Source organism: Leptopilina boulardi, unplaced genomic scaffold (genome assembly GCF_019393585.1).
Source record: "Leptopilina boulardi isolate dan_hultmark-lab unplaced genomic scaffold, ZJU_Lbou_2.1 LbouV2_325, whole genome shotgun sequence".
NCBI classification, from domain to species: domain Eukaryota; kingdom Metazoa; phylum Arthropoda; class Insecta; order Hymenoptera; family Figitidae; genus Leptopilina; species Leptopilina boulardi.
Window position 1 is genome coordinate 5,277,179 of NW_026137891.1, and position 17,597 is coordinate 5,294,775.

Here is a 17,597-nt window from a genome sequence, read left to right on the forward strand (position 1 = left end):
AAATAATACTTTTTTTTATTTATAGCTGAATTATTGATTAATAATAAATATAATATAGGAAAAAGGGTTTTCTATCAAGTAGGTAGAGTACTGAGTTTGACAGAAATTATATTTTTTAATAAACAACATTGACAAAAAATAGTAGAAAAATTACAGAATATATTAACTTGAAAAAAAATCAAATCAAATGGAACATTTAATAGTGAATATAGAAAGTAGATAAAATTTATTAGACTTTTCCGTCTTAAGTAGGTAAACCATTCTAAGTCAGACAAATATTTGAAATTTATTAATATTTTAATTTTTTAAAAGAAAAAGTTTATCTGGGTCAGAAAAATTACTTTTTCTATGTAAAAAAAATTGTCTGAGCAGGCAAATCACTTTTTTAGTAGAAAAGGTTTGAAAAGGTCAGACATCGTCAGCAAAAAAAAAAATTTAGGTGATATTAAAATAAACTGCAACCTAAACCTTAATCTTTCTCAGTCAGACGAATCAATTTTTTTCGAAAAAGAAGATACAGCTTATAAAAAATATTAGATAAAATTAATCAAGTAAAGTACATAAGTTTTCTAATTAAGTAGGTAAATCTTTTTTAGTCAGACAAAAATAATTTTTTTCACTTGAAACAATTTTTTATAGTCAAACAAGTTAATTCTCTTTTAATAGAAATAGAAAAATATATTTGTAACAATAATGATTAAAATGTAATAATCTCATATTAAGAGGAAAAGCGGGGGGAGATAAATATTCCTCTCAAAATGAGAGGATTTTGTTTCTAATACTACAATAAAATTTAACTTTCAAATGTTTTCTAATTTGTGCATTGCAAAAAAGACTAAAAATCATCAACATTTATTAATGCAATTGTTATAGGCCAATAATAATATGCAGTTTTTCCCAATTTTTCAATTTATTAAAACTAATATAAAAATAAAATTATTAAAAATGAAATTAATTTTTCAACATTTGTTTAAATAATTGTTATGTACGTAATATTTGCACGTGTACAAAAATTAAGGTTTTTAAAAATTTTGTAATTTATCGAGTTAAGTACAAAAAAACAATTAAATATTCAATCTCAAATCATTAGTTTAGCAAAATTGTGTAAACAATTTTTTATTGTTGTTTACTAAATTTCTTCACAGTGAACCAAGAAAAATGTTATTATTTTTTAATTTTATAATTTATTTAGCGAAGTCTAATAATGAATGGAGATATCACAGAAAATTAAAAGGCATTAAAATAAGCTGCAACGCTTCTTATTTTAATCCAATTTTGCTTATTTTAATCCATTTTGGTATTAAAATAAGCAAAATTGGATTAAAATAAGAAGCGTTGCAGCTTATTTTAATGCCTTTTAATTTTCTGTGATTATATAAAATTAATATTTCAACAATTGTTTAAACAAATAATTGTTATTATTTATTAACTTTTTCATATTGCACCTAGGAACATGCAGTTTTTTTTCTAATTTTATAATTTATCAAGCTAACAATAAAAATATAATATTATTAAATATTGAATCATTATTTTCATAATTGTTTAAACAAATAATTTTTGTTAAATAACTTTTTATGACTTTTTTCAAATTGCGCCTAAAATGTTAAAGTTTTATTCTAATTTTGCAATTTATCGAGCCAGAAATAAAAAAAATTGAAAATTGTTAAGAAAAACACACTCATTAGTAAGTTTTTTTTCATACCGGTGCAGAAATTGCCACTTTTCATCCCGATTACCGATCTGGACCCGATCCGATTTCCTGTTCTGCCCCGAGTTAGTAAATTTCTATGGGCCCGACCAGGGCCCGTCCTGATTGCCATATTTAAATTTTTTTAAAAACTAGTCAAAATACATTTAGGGGCCATTCATTAATTACGTAAGGACGATTTTGGCTAATTTTGACCCCCCCTACCCCCATACAAGAATACATAAAATTTTTCGGACCCCTCCTCCCCTTCTTACTTAAGTTTTCAGGAATATTAATGTAATTAAAAAATTAATTACAACAATACAAATGGAAATACTTGGCAAAATCTTACGTAAGATTAGCTTCTACCCCCCACCCTTCAACGTAAGACTATGTAGAGATTTTATAAACCCCCCCCCTCCCCCTAAGGACCCTAATGTAATTAATAAATGGCCCCTTATAGCATTTTATGACATTTTTTACTCTCTAAATCTGAATTAGTAAAAATGTTTACTAACTTGAATTAGTGACTCGCTTTTTGCTTATGAATTAGAAAAATTTTACTAATTATTTGTAACTTTTACTAACAATTAATAAAATTTAACTAATTCTAAAGCAAAAAGTGAGTCTCTCTTAAATTTTACTAATTGTTAGTAAAAGTTACTAATAATTAGTAAAATTTTACTAATTCATAAGCAAAAAGTGAGTCACTAATTTAAATTAGTAAACATTTTTAGTGATCATAAAATAAAATAATATTGATTAATTTTTTTGTTTTATTTATCAATTAGAGATAAATAATTATAATTTATTGAAAATTACAATTACTACACTGAGAAAAATGTTTAGTCAGAGCAACCAAAATTTGGTTGGGCCAACAAAAAAATTCTGTTGGTATTTAAGCAAACAAACTATTTGTTTGAGTCAACCAAAAATTTTGGTTGAATTTTTTTTGTTGGCATACCAAAAATGTTTGGTTAGCTTAACCAAATTTTTTTTGTAAAATTAAAAATTTTATTCTACCTTATCTCTTTTCTGTTTATTTTTTTTATTTATTTCATTATTTATTTATCAATTTAACATTGAATTTATATTTATCCAATTGAAATATTTATGGACTTTGAAAAATCTCATCATCGCCTGGGATCGAACCTCTGTTTTAAAACTAAAGGTCGGGAGCTCTGACCACTGGACTACCCATCCTTGTGAGAGATTTAAGCTAACTGTTCTCTTAAGCTATGAGCTGAGAGCGAATCAAACTATTTGGTCGTCGCAACCAAATTTTGGTTAGGACAACAAACGATCATTTGGTTTCTTAGACCAAACTATTTTGTTGTGTTAAATAAATTATTTTATTGTCGTAACTAAATTTTGGTTGGAATTTAAAAATGTTCAACCAATTAATTTTGTTGGCCTAACCAAATGTTTGGTTGAGATAACTCTACGACTTTGTTTCAGCCAACCAAAATTTGGTTACAAGAACACTAAATTTTTTTTCTCAGTGTATAAAGTCGAGCAAATTACCATGGCCCTGGTCGGGTCCCGACCAGGATTCCAGATCGACAAAATTAATCGTTTGTGGTTTTTAGGGGTGAAAACAATCCCTAAATGAAAAGTGACAAGATATCTTTTAAAAATTATTAATATTTTATAAAACTTGGTATCTGGGGGTTTTCGGGGTCACTGATTATTAATCTGATGTCAGATTTTCAAAATTCAAAATGGCGGATCCAATATGGCGATCAAATTTTTAAAAAGTTATTAATTTTGCTTCCTCGTGGAGGAAGCTATGTAGTCCTTTCGTTTATAAAATTTTTAAAAATGGTGAAAACAAATTTTCCTCTATATAGAAACATGTTATATGAGATCCTGATCAATTGTCCGGATGTATGTATGTGTGTGTGTATGTGTGTGTGTGTGTGTGTGTGTATGTGTGTGTGGATAGTTTTTGTGAACACGATATCTTTAACAGGTTTTAATGGATTTGGGTAAAATTTGGTAGGCTTATTTAACACATTAATCTCTCAAAAATGACGAGAGGATTTTTAAAAATACCCAAAAAAAAAAATTTTATCGTCTTTTTTCCAAAATTTTTTTTTTAATTGAAAAAATTTTTAAATCGAAAAATTTAAGGTAATATATAATATAATCGTCTTCTTTATGTCAAGATGAATCGATTGATATATATAAAGTATAGATTTGATTGAAATTTAAAGAATTAATGAAAGTTAAAAAATCAAAAATTCTCATTTTAGCTAAAAAATGATGTGTTTGATTAAATTCAAGTTTATATATGAAATAATTTTATTCCTTGCATTGAAACAAATCAATTAGTATATAGAAAGTATACATTTGAATAAAATTAAAAAAATTAATGAAATTTTAGAAATAAAAAATTTACGTTTTAGCTAAAAAATTGTGTTTTTATTTAAATTCAAGTTTAAACATAAAATAATTGTATTCCTTGCATTGAAACGAATCGACTGGTATGTATAAAGTATACATTTGCGTTAAATTAAAACAATTAATGAAAGTTAAAAAATAAAAAATTTACATTTTAACAAAGAAATTTTGTGTTTATTTAAATTCATGTTCAAAAATAAAATAATTGTATTCCTTTTTTTAAACTTTCATTAACTCTTTCAATTTAAATAATAATAATAATAATTTAAATATATATCATACATACCAATCGATTTATTATAATGCAAGGAATGCAATAATTTTATGTTTAAACTTGAATTTAAACAAACACAATTTTTTTATGTATATTAATTTCAGTGTTACTGCTTCCTCCATGAGGAAGCAAATTTTTTGCATCATATAATGAGGAAGCAAAATGTTCATGAAATGAACATAAAGGACACCCTACTTGTTTTTTTTTATATCCGCCATTTTGAATTTTAACAATTTAACATCAGATTCGTCATCAGCGACCCAAAAAACCTCTAGATATCAAGGTTTAAAAAAAATTTAATAACTTTTTAAAATTTTGACCGCCATATTGAATCCGACATTTTGAATTTTGAAAATCTGACATCAGATTAATAATCAGCGACTCCGAAAACCCCCAGATACCAAGTTTTATAAAATATTAATAATTTTGCTTCCTCGTGGAGGAAGCTATGTAGTCCTTTCGTGTATAAACTTTTTAAAAATGGTGAAAACAAATTTTCCTCTATATAGAAACATGTTATATGAGATCCTGATCAATTGTCCGGATGTATGTATGTGTGTGTGTATGTGTGTGTGTGTGTGTGTGTGTGTGTGTATGTGTGTGTGGATCGTTTTTGTGAACACGATATCTTTAACAGGTTTTAATGGATTTTGATAAAATTTGGTAGGCTTATTTAACACATTAATCTCTCAAAAATGACGAGAGGATTTTTAAAAATACCCCAAAAAAAAAATTTTATCGTCTTTTTTCCAAAAATTTTTTTTTAATTGAAAAAATTTTTAAATCGAAAAATATAAGGTAATATATAATATAATCGTCTTCTTTATGTCAAGATGAATCGATTGATATATATAAAGTATAGATTTGATTGAAATTTAAAGAATTAAAGAAAGTTAAAAAATCAAAAATTCTCATTTTAGCTAAAAAATGATGTGTTTATTTAAATTCATGTTTATATATGAAATAATTTTATTCCCTGCATTGAAACGAATTGGTTGGTATATATAAAGTATAGATTTGATTTAAAATTTGAGAATTAATAAAAATTGAAAAATCGAAAATTCATATTTTAGCTAAAAAATTTTGTGTTTTTTTTAAATTCAAGTTGATGAATAAAATAATTGTATTCCTTGCATTAAAACGAATCGATTCGTATATATAAAGTTTATGTTACACTCAAAATTAATTAAAATTTTCTTTATTTTTCAAAAAATTTAATTAATTTAAAACATTTTTAACTCGAAATTTTTTAAATCAATCAATTGAATTGGACAAATTCATTGCTTCCTTCACGAGGAAGCGAATTTTTTGCTTCACACAATGAGGAAGCATAATGTTTATGAAATAAACATAAAGGACCCCCTCCTTGTTTAAAAGATATCTTGTCACTTTTTATTTAGGGGCTGTTTTCACCCCTAAAAACCACAAATGACTTGATCTAGCAAAACTGTCAGACACGGGTATTTTTTTTGGGTCCTACACGGAGAGAAAAACCATGCGTTTTTAGTATGAAGAGGCATACGTTTAATGTATGAAACTTTCTCATACGAATACTGTATGACATTCATAGTTTCGCAGTAAGAAGTCCATACGCCAAACGTATGTAATACAAACATACTACGATTGTATGAGCTTCATACTCTCTCGGTATGATACTCATAGAACAGACTATTAAGCCACGCCCACTTTCAGTTTGCATATTTCTGAATCACCTGCCCGCTTTCAATTCTTTGCTCAGTTTTGATTTATTTAAATAATTTTTTATTATATTTCAAAGATGAAGTTAAGATGAATATGCTTTTTCTCTCCGTGTAGTTTCCAAAAATGTTGTATTTTTTTGTGGGTCAAAAAAAAAGTTGAATTTTGTCGGACGGTGTAATATTTGTGCACTGAAAAAAAATTTGATTCAAATATACACTCGATTATTTGACCTTGAGAAAAGATTTCTTTGATTTAAAGAAACCATCTTTTTTTTTGACTTATTTTCTTTCATTAAAAATAAAATTTTCTTTGTAACAAAAAAAGCTTCTTAGTTTAAAAGAAAATTTGTGCATTAAATCAAAGAAATTCTAATATTAATATAGGATCAAAGAAACATTTATTTGAATTACAGAAAAAATTTATTTAAAACAAATATAACTTTTTTTGAATCAAAGAAAAATTTGTCAAAGAAATTGAAAAAAGAAATCTTTTTTCTGGGTGTAACGATTAAATTATTCTCAAATTAAGAGGAAAAGTTCCTTAGATAAAAAAATTCCTCTCAATAGAAGAAGAATTTTTTTTTCCTGACTACATAATAAAATTTCAATGAAAACACAAACACACAGACACTTGTTAGAAACTGATTGAACACATATTTGAATAGACAGAGGACATTAATGAAATTAGTTGCAGGTTTAACTGTCACTAGTTGCTGTCAATATAACGATAGCGGTATAAGTAGAGGTCGATTGAACCTCTTTGAGAGTGAGTACCAAAGACACGCTTGTGGGGTAGGTCGTTCAGCAGTGTCCAATGGACGGAAATAGGGGGTGCCAAGATAGTATTGAAGAGAAGTGAGTTTAATGCGCATGCGACAACACATACAAACATCTGACACGTGCGCTTGCACACGTTTACACGCTCAACAATCACGTACAATTCACATTCTCATAGTGAAGATGTGGTTGCTCTTCGTTGCCTATCAGTGTTTGCTGCCGAGTTGACGGTGTGAACCCGAGACGGAAAAGGGATTAGTCGCAATCTGAACGCGGCGTTGAGCGTTTCGAGGAAAAAAGACAAATTTTCAAAATTCACATTTATTCATTTATACATTTTTTTATTCTTCTCCGTCAGTATTTTTTTTTTTCAGAGTCTCTTTTATTTTTTACATTCATTTTCGTTAATCAAGAGAATATCTAAAATTAAATACACGCTTGAAACTATTTTTAATTTTTTATTATCTCTTCTAAGTCGGCGCCACGAAGCTTGGTTCGAAAACTTGAATTCGAGTGTTTATTATTAATGCCAACGGATTCGTGAAATTTATTTGATTTTAGAAAAATTTCATTTTTTATATAAAGAATAATTTTTTTAAATAAAGAATTTATTTTTTAATTGTTAAAAAGCGAATTAGACGCTTTTGGTATTTAACGCTCAATTGGGATAATCAACACACTGAGTGAGGATGATCGAGTGATTTCACGGGAAGTGTGAGCAGAAGGAGATAGAGGAGGAGGTGGTGGAGATTGGAGCGTTTCCGTTTGTGTTCATTTCTGACTGATTTACACTTTACCGTAACCAAAAAGTGATAGCGGGTTTCGAAAAAAAAAATGATAATTAAAGTGTGAGAGTGAGAAAGTGATAAATTCTCAAGTGAAATGACAGTGTTGTGCATTTTTTGGGCGACGTTGTCGACAGTCGCGTCGATTCTTGCATGCTCTGGATTTTATCTGCCTTATTGGATTCAGGTAATTTTTCTTTTTTTTACCAAAAAAATTTGCAATTTTAATAATTAATTTTTAAAAAATACTTTTTTCAAACATTTTTTTCTCAAAAAGAAAATTTTATTCTAAGGCTAAAAGTATGGAAATTATTCTTGAAAAAAGAAATTTTTTTTCAATATTCTTGAAAATTTTTAAAAATTGTGGGGAAAAATTTACCAGAATCCTTATAGTGCGAAAAAAATGAATTATATTGTTCAGATGAAAATTGAAAACTTTTTGGCATTTTTGTGGATTTTGTTAAAAGTTCAAAATTTCAATCTAAATTTTATCTTTTTTTTCCAGTATTTCATTCTGAAATTTTCACCAAATTTAAAGCAAACGTAAAAGAAATTTTTTTTTCAAAATTAAAGGAAAATTGGAAAAAAAATTGGTTTTCGTTTTTCATAGTTTTCTTTTCGTTTTTTTTCAGAATCGAATTTCAAGTATATAAAAATTATTAATTATTCAATTTTTCAACGAATGACTCAATTTTTTTAATTAAATTTTTCATTTTTCTGACTTTAATAAACATTTTTTGAAATAATCATTAAAGCCGATTAAATTTAAACCAATTATGTCAATATCGCGAGATAGATAATTTACATCCAGAGAAATGATATTTTTATCTCAAGAGACAAAGAAATATTTATTTGATTCAAATAAATTTCATTTGGTTTAAATAAAAATTTTATTTGCATTAAATACAATTTTATTTGCGGTAAATTAAATGTTTTATTTGAAACAAAATAAAAAATTATTAGGCTTCGAGACAAATATATTTTTATTTGAATCAAATAAATGCAAATAAAATAATTTTCTTGAGAGTAGAAAATTGTAAAGGAGAGAAAATTTAAAAACTATATTTTTATTTAATTCAAATAAATTTTGTCTTAAATCCAAATAAAATATTTCTCTGAGTGTATGAACGGTTTTAATGGCAGAAAATTTATAATATTTTTTAAATAAATAAATATTTCCTTTTTTGTTTATTTATAAATCTGTATATTTTTATTTATTTCCAATTAAATTCGTATATTTAAATTTATTTTAAACTAAATTTATAAATTTTAATTTATTTTAAACTAAATTTATAAATTTTAATTTATTTTCAACTAAATTATAATTATTATTTTTTTGTATACACAATTATTAGTGCAAAAACCGAAATTTAAAAAAAATAACGTTAATGTTAAATAATCTTTTTCCAAAAAAAAAAAAAAAAAAAAATTGTATCAACTTATATAAAATTCCAGCTATATTATAAAGAATTCTTATTCAACTTGGAATATGCGGCTCTCAAAAATAGAACGGGATATTTATGAAACATCCATTCTCTCTTGTTGAGCAGATGGTGTCGCCGTATTTAAATCTTCCAAAACTGGAAAAGCGTGCGTGCCGAAAGTCTTCAACATGTGCGCCTTATTTTTATACAAGAAAACATAGTATACAATATTTACAAAATATTGTTAAACAAAATGAAACAATTTTCATTTTATGAATTTACTTATCTATTTTTAGGTGAAAAAATTTTTATCCAACTTTTGTTTTCTTTTTATTAACTTTTCGTTCAACCACCTTCTTTTTAAGAACAAAAATTGTTTATCTTTTTTTTTTTTAAATAAAATCAAAACAAAGAAAATTTTCTTTAAAATTAAAATTATTTTTGACACAAATTTTTTTTTTATAATTTAAAAAAATAAAAAAATTTTAATAAATTTTCAATATCACAAAGTGCATATTCAAATGTTTAAATTTACCTATATATGCACGTGAAATTGTTTAAGTGAGTTTTCTGTGAACGCGAATGACACATACTGGGAATGTAATTGCAGTAGTACTGCGTTGACAGTGAACGAACGGTTATTTATTTTGAAGGGAAAAAAGCTGAATTTAATCGTATAAATCGGAGTAATCGTATTCTATGAAATTTTGTTCCAAGTGACATTTGGACATTGAACAACAAATTCACATGATGCACCATATATACATTCTCAATTGGGTGCCAGTTAATTCGAATGAGACAATATTGATGAGGGGGATAAAATTGAACAAAGAATGAATTTCTGTTTATATACTTGAAAATATTGCAATTCCATACTTTCGAATAGAATTTAATTTCGAATTCACCAAATATTTATATAAGTTTGTAAACTTTTTATTTTTATATAAATTTTTTGTTAATAAATACTTTTTTTTTTTGGAACAAAAATATTTTTTTATAAAGCTGTAATAAATATTAATTAAAGAAATACATTACACGAGAATTAAATTTACCCTCCCGCGCAACAATTAGTAAATATGTTTTCATATCAATTTATAAAAACAAAAAAAAATGATAAAAATGAAATAATTTGATTGAAATTTCAGAATTAAAATAGAATATTGTTCCCCTCAAACAATCGTGTTAATTAGTATATATGCTTTTTGTGTATCTATCTATATAGTCAGGTTATATGACTGAAGTAGTCGCGAATTTGCCAATTCTACTAATGAAATTCTCCAAGTTGATGGGCTCCCATTGTGTACACACTGTACAGTAATTGTTGAGTAGTCTACAATCGACATCCGTGATCTTGATCACTTTACGATAATTGCTATTAATTACAATGTCCGTCAAATTAAGTAAAAATGACAAAATTTTTCTAAACAAATTTTTTCTTTTTAAATAATATATACAAGTTACTAAATGTTTAGAAAGAACAACTAAAATTTTGGTTGGACCAACAAAAAAAAATGTTGGTATTTAAGTAACCAAACTATTTGTTTGATTCAACCAGAAAAGGTTGAGTATTTTTTGTTGGCATAACAAAAATGTTTGGTTAGCACAATCAAATTTTTGTCGTAATCAAATTTTGGTTAGGACAACAAACGATCATTTGGTTTTTTAGACTAAACTATTTTGTTGTGTTAATCAAATTATTTTTTCATAACCAAATTTTGATTGGAATTTAAAAATGTTCAACCAAATAATTATGTTGGCCTAACTAAATGTTGAAATAACTGTTTCAGCCAATCAAAATTTGGTTACAACATTCAGAAAAAAATTCGTTTGAAGCAACCAAATTTTGGTTAAATCAACAAAATAAATGCATTGATATACAGTTAACCAAACATTTGGTTGCATAAACCAAACGTTTATTTAGCTCAATCAAATTTTTTCTTTGTACAAAAAATTTATTAAAATAAACCAAACAGTTATTTAGATCAAATAATTATTTATTTGAATTAAACAAATTTTGTTTGAACTAACCAAAAAATTGGGTAAATATAAAAAAATGGTACATTTGGTTCAAACATATCTTTTTTTTGAGTGAAGAAACAAAATTGCCTAACCAAACCAAACAAAAAAATCTTTTTTTTCAGTGTAAAAATATAATTTTTTACTTTTTAATATGAATTTCAATATATAAATTAGAAATTAACTTCTATGTTGATAAATATTTTTGCAATATTTCCATTTTATTTCATGTAATTTTCGAAATAATAAATGTGAATAAAATTTCCAAATGGTAAAGTTTATGTTAGAATAGCACCATTGGAAATTTGTGCTTGAGTTATTACTAAAGTTGACTTACCTATCACTAAATTGGCCTTGAGTAAAGTTTACTCATTTCACTCGAATGCCCCGAATCGTATAATTGATCAGTATCAAGTTGAATAAATATATAAATATATATAATATATTCGATAAAATTCGATTGTAAATTTGTAATTAATTGCAAACTGAATATTTAAGCATTAAATTAAATTCGATAAGGTTAACATAGCGATATTAATCTCATTTAAATGTCTGTAATTCGAAAATTAATGTTCTAATTTTCATTCATCAGAGACAATTCACAGTACAATTTATGATATTATATTCTGTATATATATAAATGTACGTATATTGTATATACACATATACAATAAATTGTACTGTAATTTTCCCTGAATGAAATCTGTTTTGTGAAATTACACGAAAATGGAAATTCAATTAACCTCCCTATAGTTGCACCTCTTTCAACAAAATACACGACACGCAGTGTATTTTTTCCACAAAATTTGTATTTTATGTAAACAATCGCAATTGCCAATATTATAAAGTGTAATCAAGAGTAAACAGTGGAACTAATGTTAAATTTAGGTGGGGCATTTCACGGGAAATTTTCATTCGAAATTTTTTTTTTTCCCAAAACATTAAAATTTCAAAAAATTATAACTTCCTTCATTTTTATCAAATAAAAAGATATAAAAAAAGGATTTTCTTATTTTTCATATAAATTTTGAAAAAAAAATGTTTCAGGCAAATAAGAAATTTTTTAATGAAAATTTCCCGTGGAATGCCCTAGTTACATTATTTTATGAAAACAAATAAAAAATATTTCGATCAAATAAATATTTATTTGAAACGAAAATAGTATTTAAAACTATTCATTTAGTTATTTCACTCAAATATATTTGGTTTCTTGACACAAATAAAAATTATTTGACACAATAAATTTATTTTATTGATTCAAGTAAAACAAATTATTTAATACAAGTAACGCAGTATTTAAAGCTAATAAATTATTTTATGAAAACAAAAAAAGTATTTGGATAAAAAAACTAGTTTATTTTTATAATTTATATAAACTTAATTTGTATTTAATACAAATTACTGCACCCAGTGAAATGTTTTATTTGAACCAAATATAATATATTTGAGTTAAATAAACGTATATTTGTCTCACGCCTATTTATTTGGCGTAAATAAAAATTTATTTGAATCAAATAAATATTTATTAGGCACTCAGACAAATATATCATTTCTCTGTGTGTATTTATTTGATACGATAAAATAAAATACTTAGGTCTAGTAAATATTTATTTGAATCAAATACATATTTACTGGATATAATAGAAAAGTAAATAATTTACTTGGATCAAGTGATTTTTATTTGATCCAAACTTTTTTTTCAGTGTAACAATAAAATAATAATAAACAAATAATAATGAATAAAAAATTATTTTTTTATTTATTTATTAAATAAAATATTTTTTGTAAAGAGTTGAATGAGACCTTAAAATAAAAGGCAACTTTTATACTTTTCAATTGCTTTCAACGTCGTACTCTTTGTCTACAAGCTCAACAAATAAACTAGAAAGTGCCAGTGGCGATTTTAGAGAAGTTGCATTTGGTGGTAGTACGTATAATATTTGACCGTACATACACGCATATCTAGAATGTAAACACACCTTAAGCCCTTCAACTTACGACCCGGTGTCAGAGGCTCTAGTTAACAGTTGAATTTGCATAAGTTACACCCCCTATTTATGAGCCAGTTAATTGTGTTTGTGTATCATTGCCACGAGCGTAACATATACATATATATATAATGTGCATAAATATATATATATGTACAACATTTTCCATATATATATACCATCTCACTTAATTCCTCTTAATAAATACACACTCCGTCACAATTTTTCCTCTCTAGCTCGCCTGTCTGCCATCCACGAGTTTTAAACGAATATGAAGTTATATTATGCACGTAAAATGACTTCTAACTAGAACTTTTTTTTTTATGTGAGTTTTCAATATCAGTTTTTGTTCTGAATTTTGTAATTTAGTTTGTATAATCAGTTTTTCATTACTTTTTTTTACATTTCATTTTTTGAAAACAAAAATTTTATGGTAACACATTTTTTGAATGGAGAAATTTTCTTTTATATTTTAAAATAATAATTTTAGTACTTATTTAAATTTTAATAGAGAGAAATTTTTTTTTTATTAAAAAATAGTAAAAAAAATTTTAATAATAAAATTACCTAATTATAATAATTAATATTAATAATATTAAAAATTTTAATAAAAAACTGGAATACATGGAGAAAAATGGAAAAATTAATAAAGTAACTTTTACTATTTTGAAAGTAAAACCCGAACTGTCTGCAATTTCTACGCATTTTTGGCAATTTTTTTTACTTTAAAAGTAGTGAAAAGTTATACTTTATTCGTTTTTCCATTTTTCTCTGTGTAGAAAATTTTTTCTTTTATTTAAAAATAATAATTGTAGTACTCATTAAAAATTTTTTTTGTTGGAAAAAAGAAAAAAATAATGAAGAAAAGTAGGAAAATGCACTTTTTGAAATGCGTGCTATTTTTTAAGTAATAGTAAAAGTCGGATTCGGTGAGACAGAGTTTTTTTTATATTCCCTGCAATATGTTGGAATAAGTGGTAAAAGTGAATTTTAGTCAGACAAAGAAAATCTAATATTTTATTAGTACACCCAGCGAAATGTTTTATTTAAACCAAATATAATATATTTGAGTTAAATAATCGTATATTTGTCTCACAGCCAACTAGCCTATTTATATTTGGCGTAAATAAAACTTTTTATTTAAATCAAATAAAAATTTATTCGAATCAAATACAAATTTATTTGAATCAAATAAATATTTATTAGGCTGTGAGACAAATATATTATTTCTTTGGGTGTAGAAAACTTAGAAAATTTTTTTCTACGACACTTAATGTTTATATCAGTAGTAAAAATCAGTTTTAGTCAGACAGGTTTTTATGTAGTTTCAAATTTACAAAAAAAACAGTAGTTAAAGTACGTTTTAGTCAGACAGAACATTCTTAAACTGTAATTGATAATTTTGTAGTCACTTTCAAACAATCGAAATTTATAAAGTGTGTGATTTTTGTCATCAGTAGTAAAAGACTTTTTTGGTCAGACACATCTTTTTCAAAATATCTGTATTTTATTTTTTAAATATTATATTTATTTCTATTGTATTATAAATATTTTTTAAATACGATTTATTTGGTTCAAATAAGTGTGATTCAAATAATTCAAGTTATTTAAATCAAATACATATTTTTTTGTCCAAAGAAAAAAATATTTGAAACAAGTAAATATTTTTCAAATAATTTGAATTACTTGAATCAAATAATTTTTTCAGTATATTATTTTATTATTTTTATTATTGCTTCCTCATGGAGGAAGTATTGTTTTCGCGAAATTTTTCGAACTCATTTTTTTGACATATCTTTATGTTTTTTGACCTCAGGAATCCAAAAATGACATTTTTAGAAAATGTCATTCCGTGTGTGTGTGTGTGTATATACATTACATTTTCATAAATATCTCAAATTCTATAAGAGCTTTAGGGCTGAATTTTTTTTAAATTGTAGATCTCACTTGGGGACATAAAATGAGAAAACTTTGGGACAAATTAATACATATTAACTATATTTTTTTTGACTTTTAAAATTTTTGAAAAATCGTTTTTTGCCCATAACTTGAAACACATGTTTTGAAAGTTGGGATGTTTTTACTTAATTTTGTAGAGTTTTTTAAGACGCATTTTTTGAGCTATTGACGAACAATCTGCTATCATTTTATCCAAAGTTATTGACATTTTAAAAATCATAAAAAATCGTTTTTTGCTTATAACTTTAAAAAAATGTTATGACACCTACAGTTTTCTTAGTCTCATTTTGTAGAGATTTTCAAGACGCATCTCTTGACCTATTAACGAACAGTTTACGATTATTTTATCCAAAGTTATTGACATTTTAAAAATCATAAAAAATCGTTTTTTGCTCATAACTTTAAAAAAATGTTATGACACCTACAGTTTTTTTAGTTTCATTTTGTAGAGATTTTCAAGACGCATCTTTTGACCTATTAACGAACATTTTACGATTACTTTATCCAAAGTTATTGACATTTTAAAAATACATAATATTGATAAAAACCTGTTTGCATTTTTTGTTCAAAAATCTTTATGTATCTGTAAAATCATTATATTAGATTAGAAAGCTTTTTATTTTATTTTATTTTAATTTTTAGTTTAATTTTTTACTTATTATTATATAAATAAATATAAATAAAAAATCGTAAACTGATCGCAAAATATCTCCATGAGGAAGCAAAGTGTTCATGGAATGAACACAAAAATACATACTTCAACTTGGCAGCGGTTTTTTTATTATTATTATTATTATTAATATTAATAGAATTTTATTATTATTATTATTATTATTACTTCATTATTTTATGAATGTTTTCTTATTATATTATTACGTTTGCTTTCTTTCATTTGTTATTCCTCGATCGTAACCTGAAATCCGTTTTATTTTTATAGCCTAATTAGAATTCAAAGACGGTTCGAGAATTACCTATAATGCTCAAAGGAAAAAGAGTGCTGCGTATCTAATGATAAAAACGTAAAACCCGTGAGGAGTACGTAAAAAGGATGATTGCAATTGATGGAAAATTATTCGATATTAGTGTTCATAATGCACACATATAGAAAACATTTTAATTAAATCAAACAAACTATGATTAGTGCAATTTTAGAGTAAAATAAATATTAGAATCAGTAAATCAAATATTTCATTTAACAAATTTTCTGATTTTTATTAAAGGAATTATTTATTCCCAATTCTTCAATTATAATATTAATTTGACATTTTTTTTTAACCTTCTGACCTCAAAAGAGAAAATAATTAAAAAGTAATTCCAAAAATATATAAGTTAGCTATTGTATTAATAAAATTTAACTTTTCTCTTCATTTGAAAATTATTTCTGTTTCAACAACTTCTTTAAAGGCAAAGTCAATTTTCAACATGATTCGAATTCGGTGAGCCATTAATTTTCAATAAGGATAGAATTTCAATAGATGAAAGGCTTCTCACTGAAACTAATGTAAAGTTCAACCCCCTCCCGAAACTCTTGAGTGTCTTATCGAGATATTCTTCATCGATATTTAAAATCATTTATTGTATATAATCCTTATATATTCACGACCTAATGAAATTGTATTCAATCAAAGGATTATTGAAAGTTAATTCAAGTCCATTCATAGACAAAATTTACCAAAAAAAATAAAATAATATTTATACTTCCAACAATATAATTATTACACTTGAAAAAAAGGAGACAAAAAAAATATCATTATTAAATTCTCCTTGAATATTAAAATACTGAAGGAAAATTCCTGTTGCATTATAATGAAGATTATCACAGTGAAAGCATTTTAGTAGTTTAAATTTTAAGAAGCATAATACTCTGCTCATAAAATGTAATGTAACGAATTTAAAAGATAAAAAAAAAATATATAATTTTTATTTTACGAAAAAAGTAAAACATAAAAGAAGTAAAAAAATGTATATGAAAGAGAATATAAAGGAAAGTTATGCTTGTAAAATTAATAAGAAGCTCCCTAAAGTAATTATAAAGCAAAATGTTAAGTTCTTATTTTGAGCAGAACCGTATATTTTCGGAAAAAAAAGAAAAAAAAACCCCAGTCTCCAATCTACAAGCTTGTACACCATATTCCAAGGGAAAAAGAATAGTCAAATATACGTTATAGAAGTAAATTAAACTTTTCGAGTAGGCGAACGTCGTCGGAATAATAATGAGACTTGTGTAAAAGTAATTCGCCAGAAAAGTCCGATATTTTCACGGCCAGTTGCCCATCGTCTGACAAATCTTTATTTAATTGCTCTGCTGAAAATGCATGTGCTTCCTTCATTTCTCTTACATTTTGAAATTGTCGAGAGATAGCGAATGATTTACGTACTAGTTGCACGTAAAAAAATAAACTTATCAAAATATGAATTTTTATTATCTGAGACAATTGAAAATAAATATTCTACAAAATATGCTAATAGTTTTAAAAAATACAGTTCAAAAAAAAAAAATTTAAACACCTACAATGGACCAAAGTGGATAAAAAAAATTTCGAAATTTTAAATTTTTGAGATAAAACCTCAGGAATAGCAGGAG

At 25.1% G+C, this 17,597-nt stretch overlaps 2 protein-coding genes across 2 annotated transcripts in view; one reads left to right on the forward strand and one right to left on the reverse strand.

The window, feature by feature from the left end:
• LOC127284564 (major facilitator superfamily domain-containing protein 12-like) overlaps positions 1–17,597 on the reverse strand; it is a 376,445-nt gene that overhangs the window by 211,676 nt on the left and 147,172 nt on the right. The window lies entirely within an intron of this gene.
• Positions 7,088–17,597, forward strand: part of LOC127284578 (LHFPL tetraspan subfamily member 6 protein-like) — a 32,233-nt gene continuing 21,723 nt past the window's right edge. Inside the window, exon 1 of the mRNA XM_051310091.1 lies at positions 7,088–7,813. Coding sequence (XP_051166048.1) covers positions 7,724–7,813 — 90 coding nt within the window. The 5' untranslated portion in view covers positions 7,088–7,723. The remainder of the gene's footprint in view (positions 7,814–17,597) is intronic.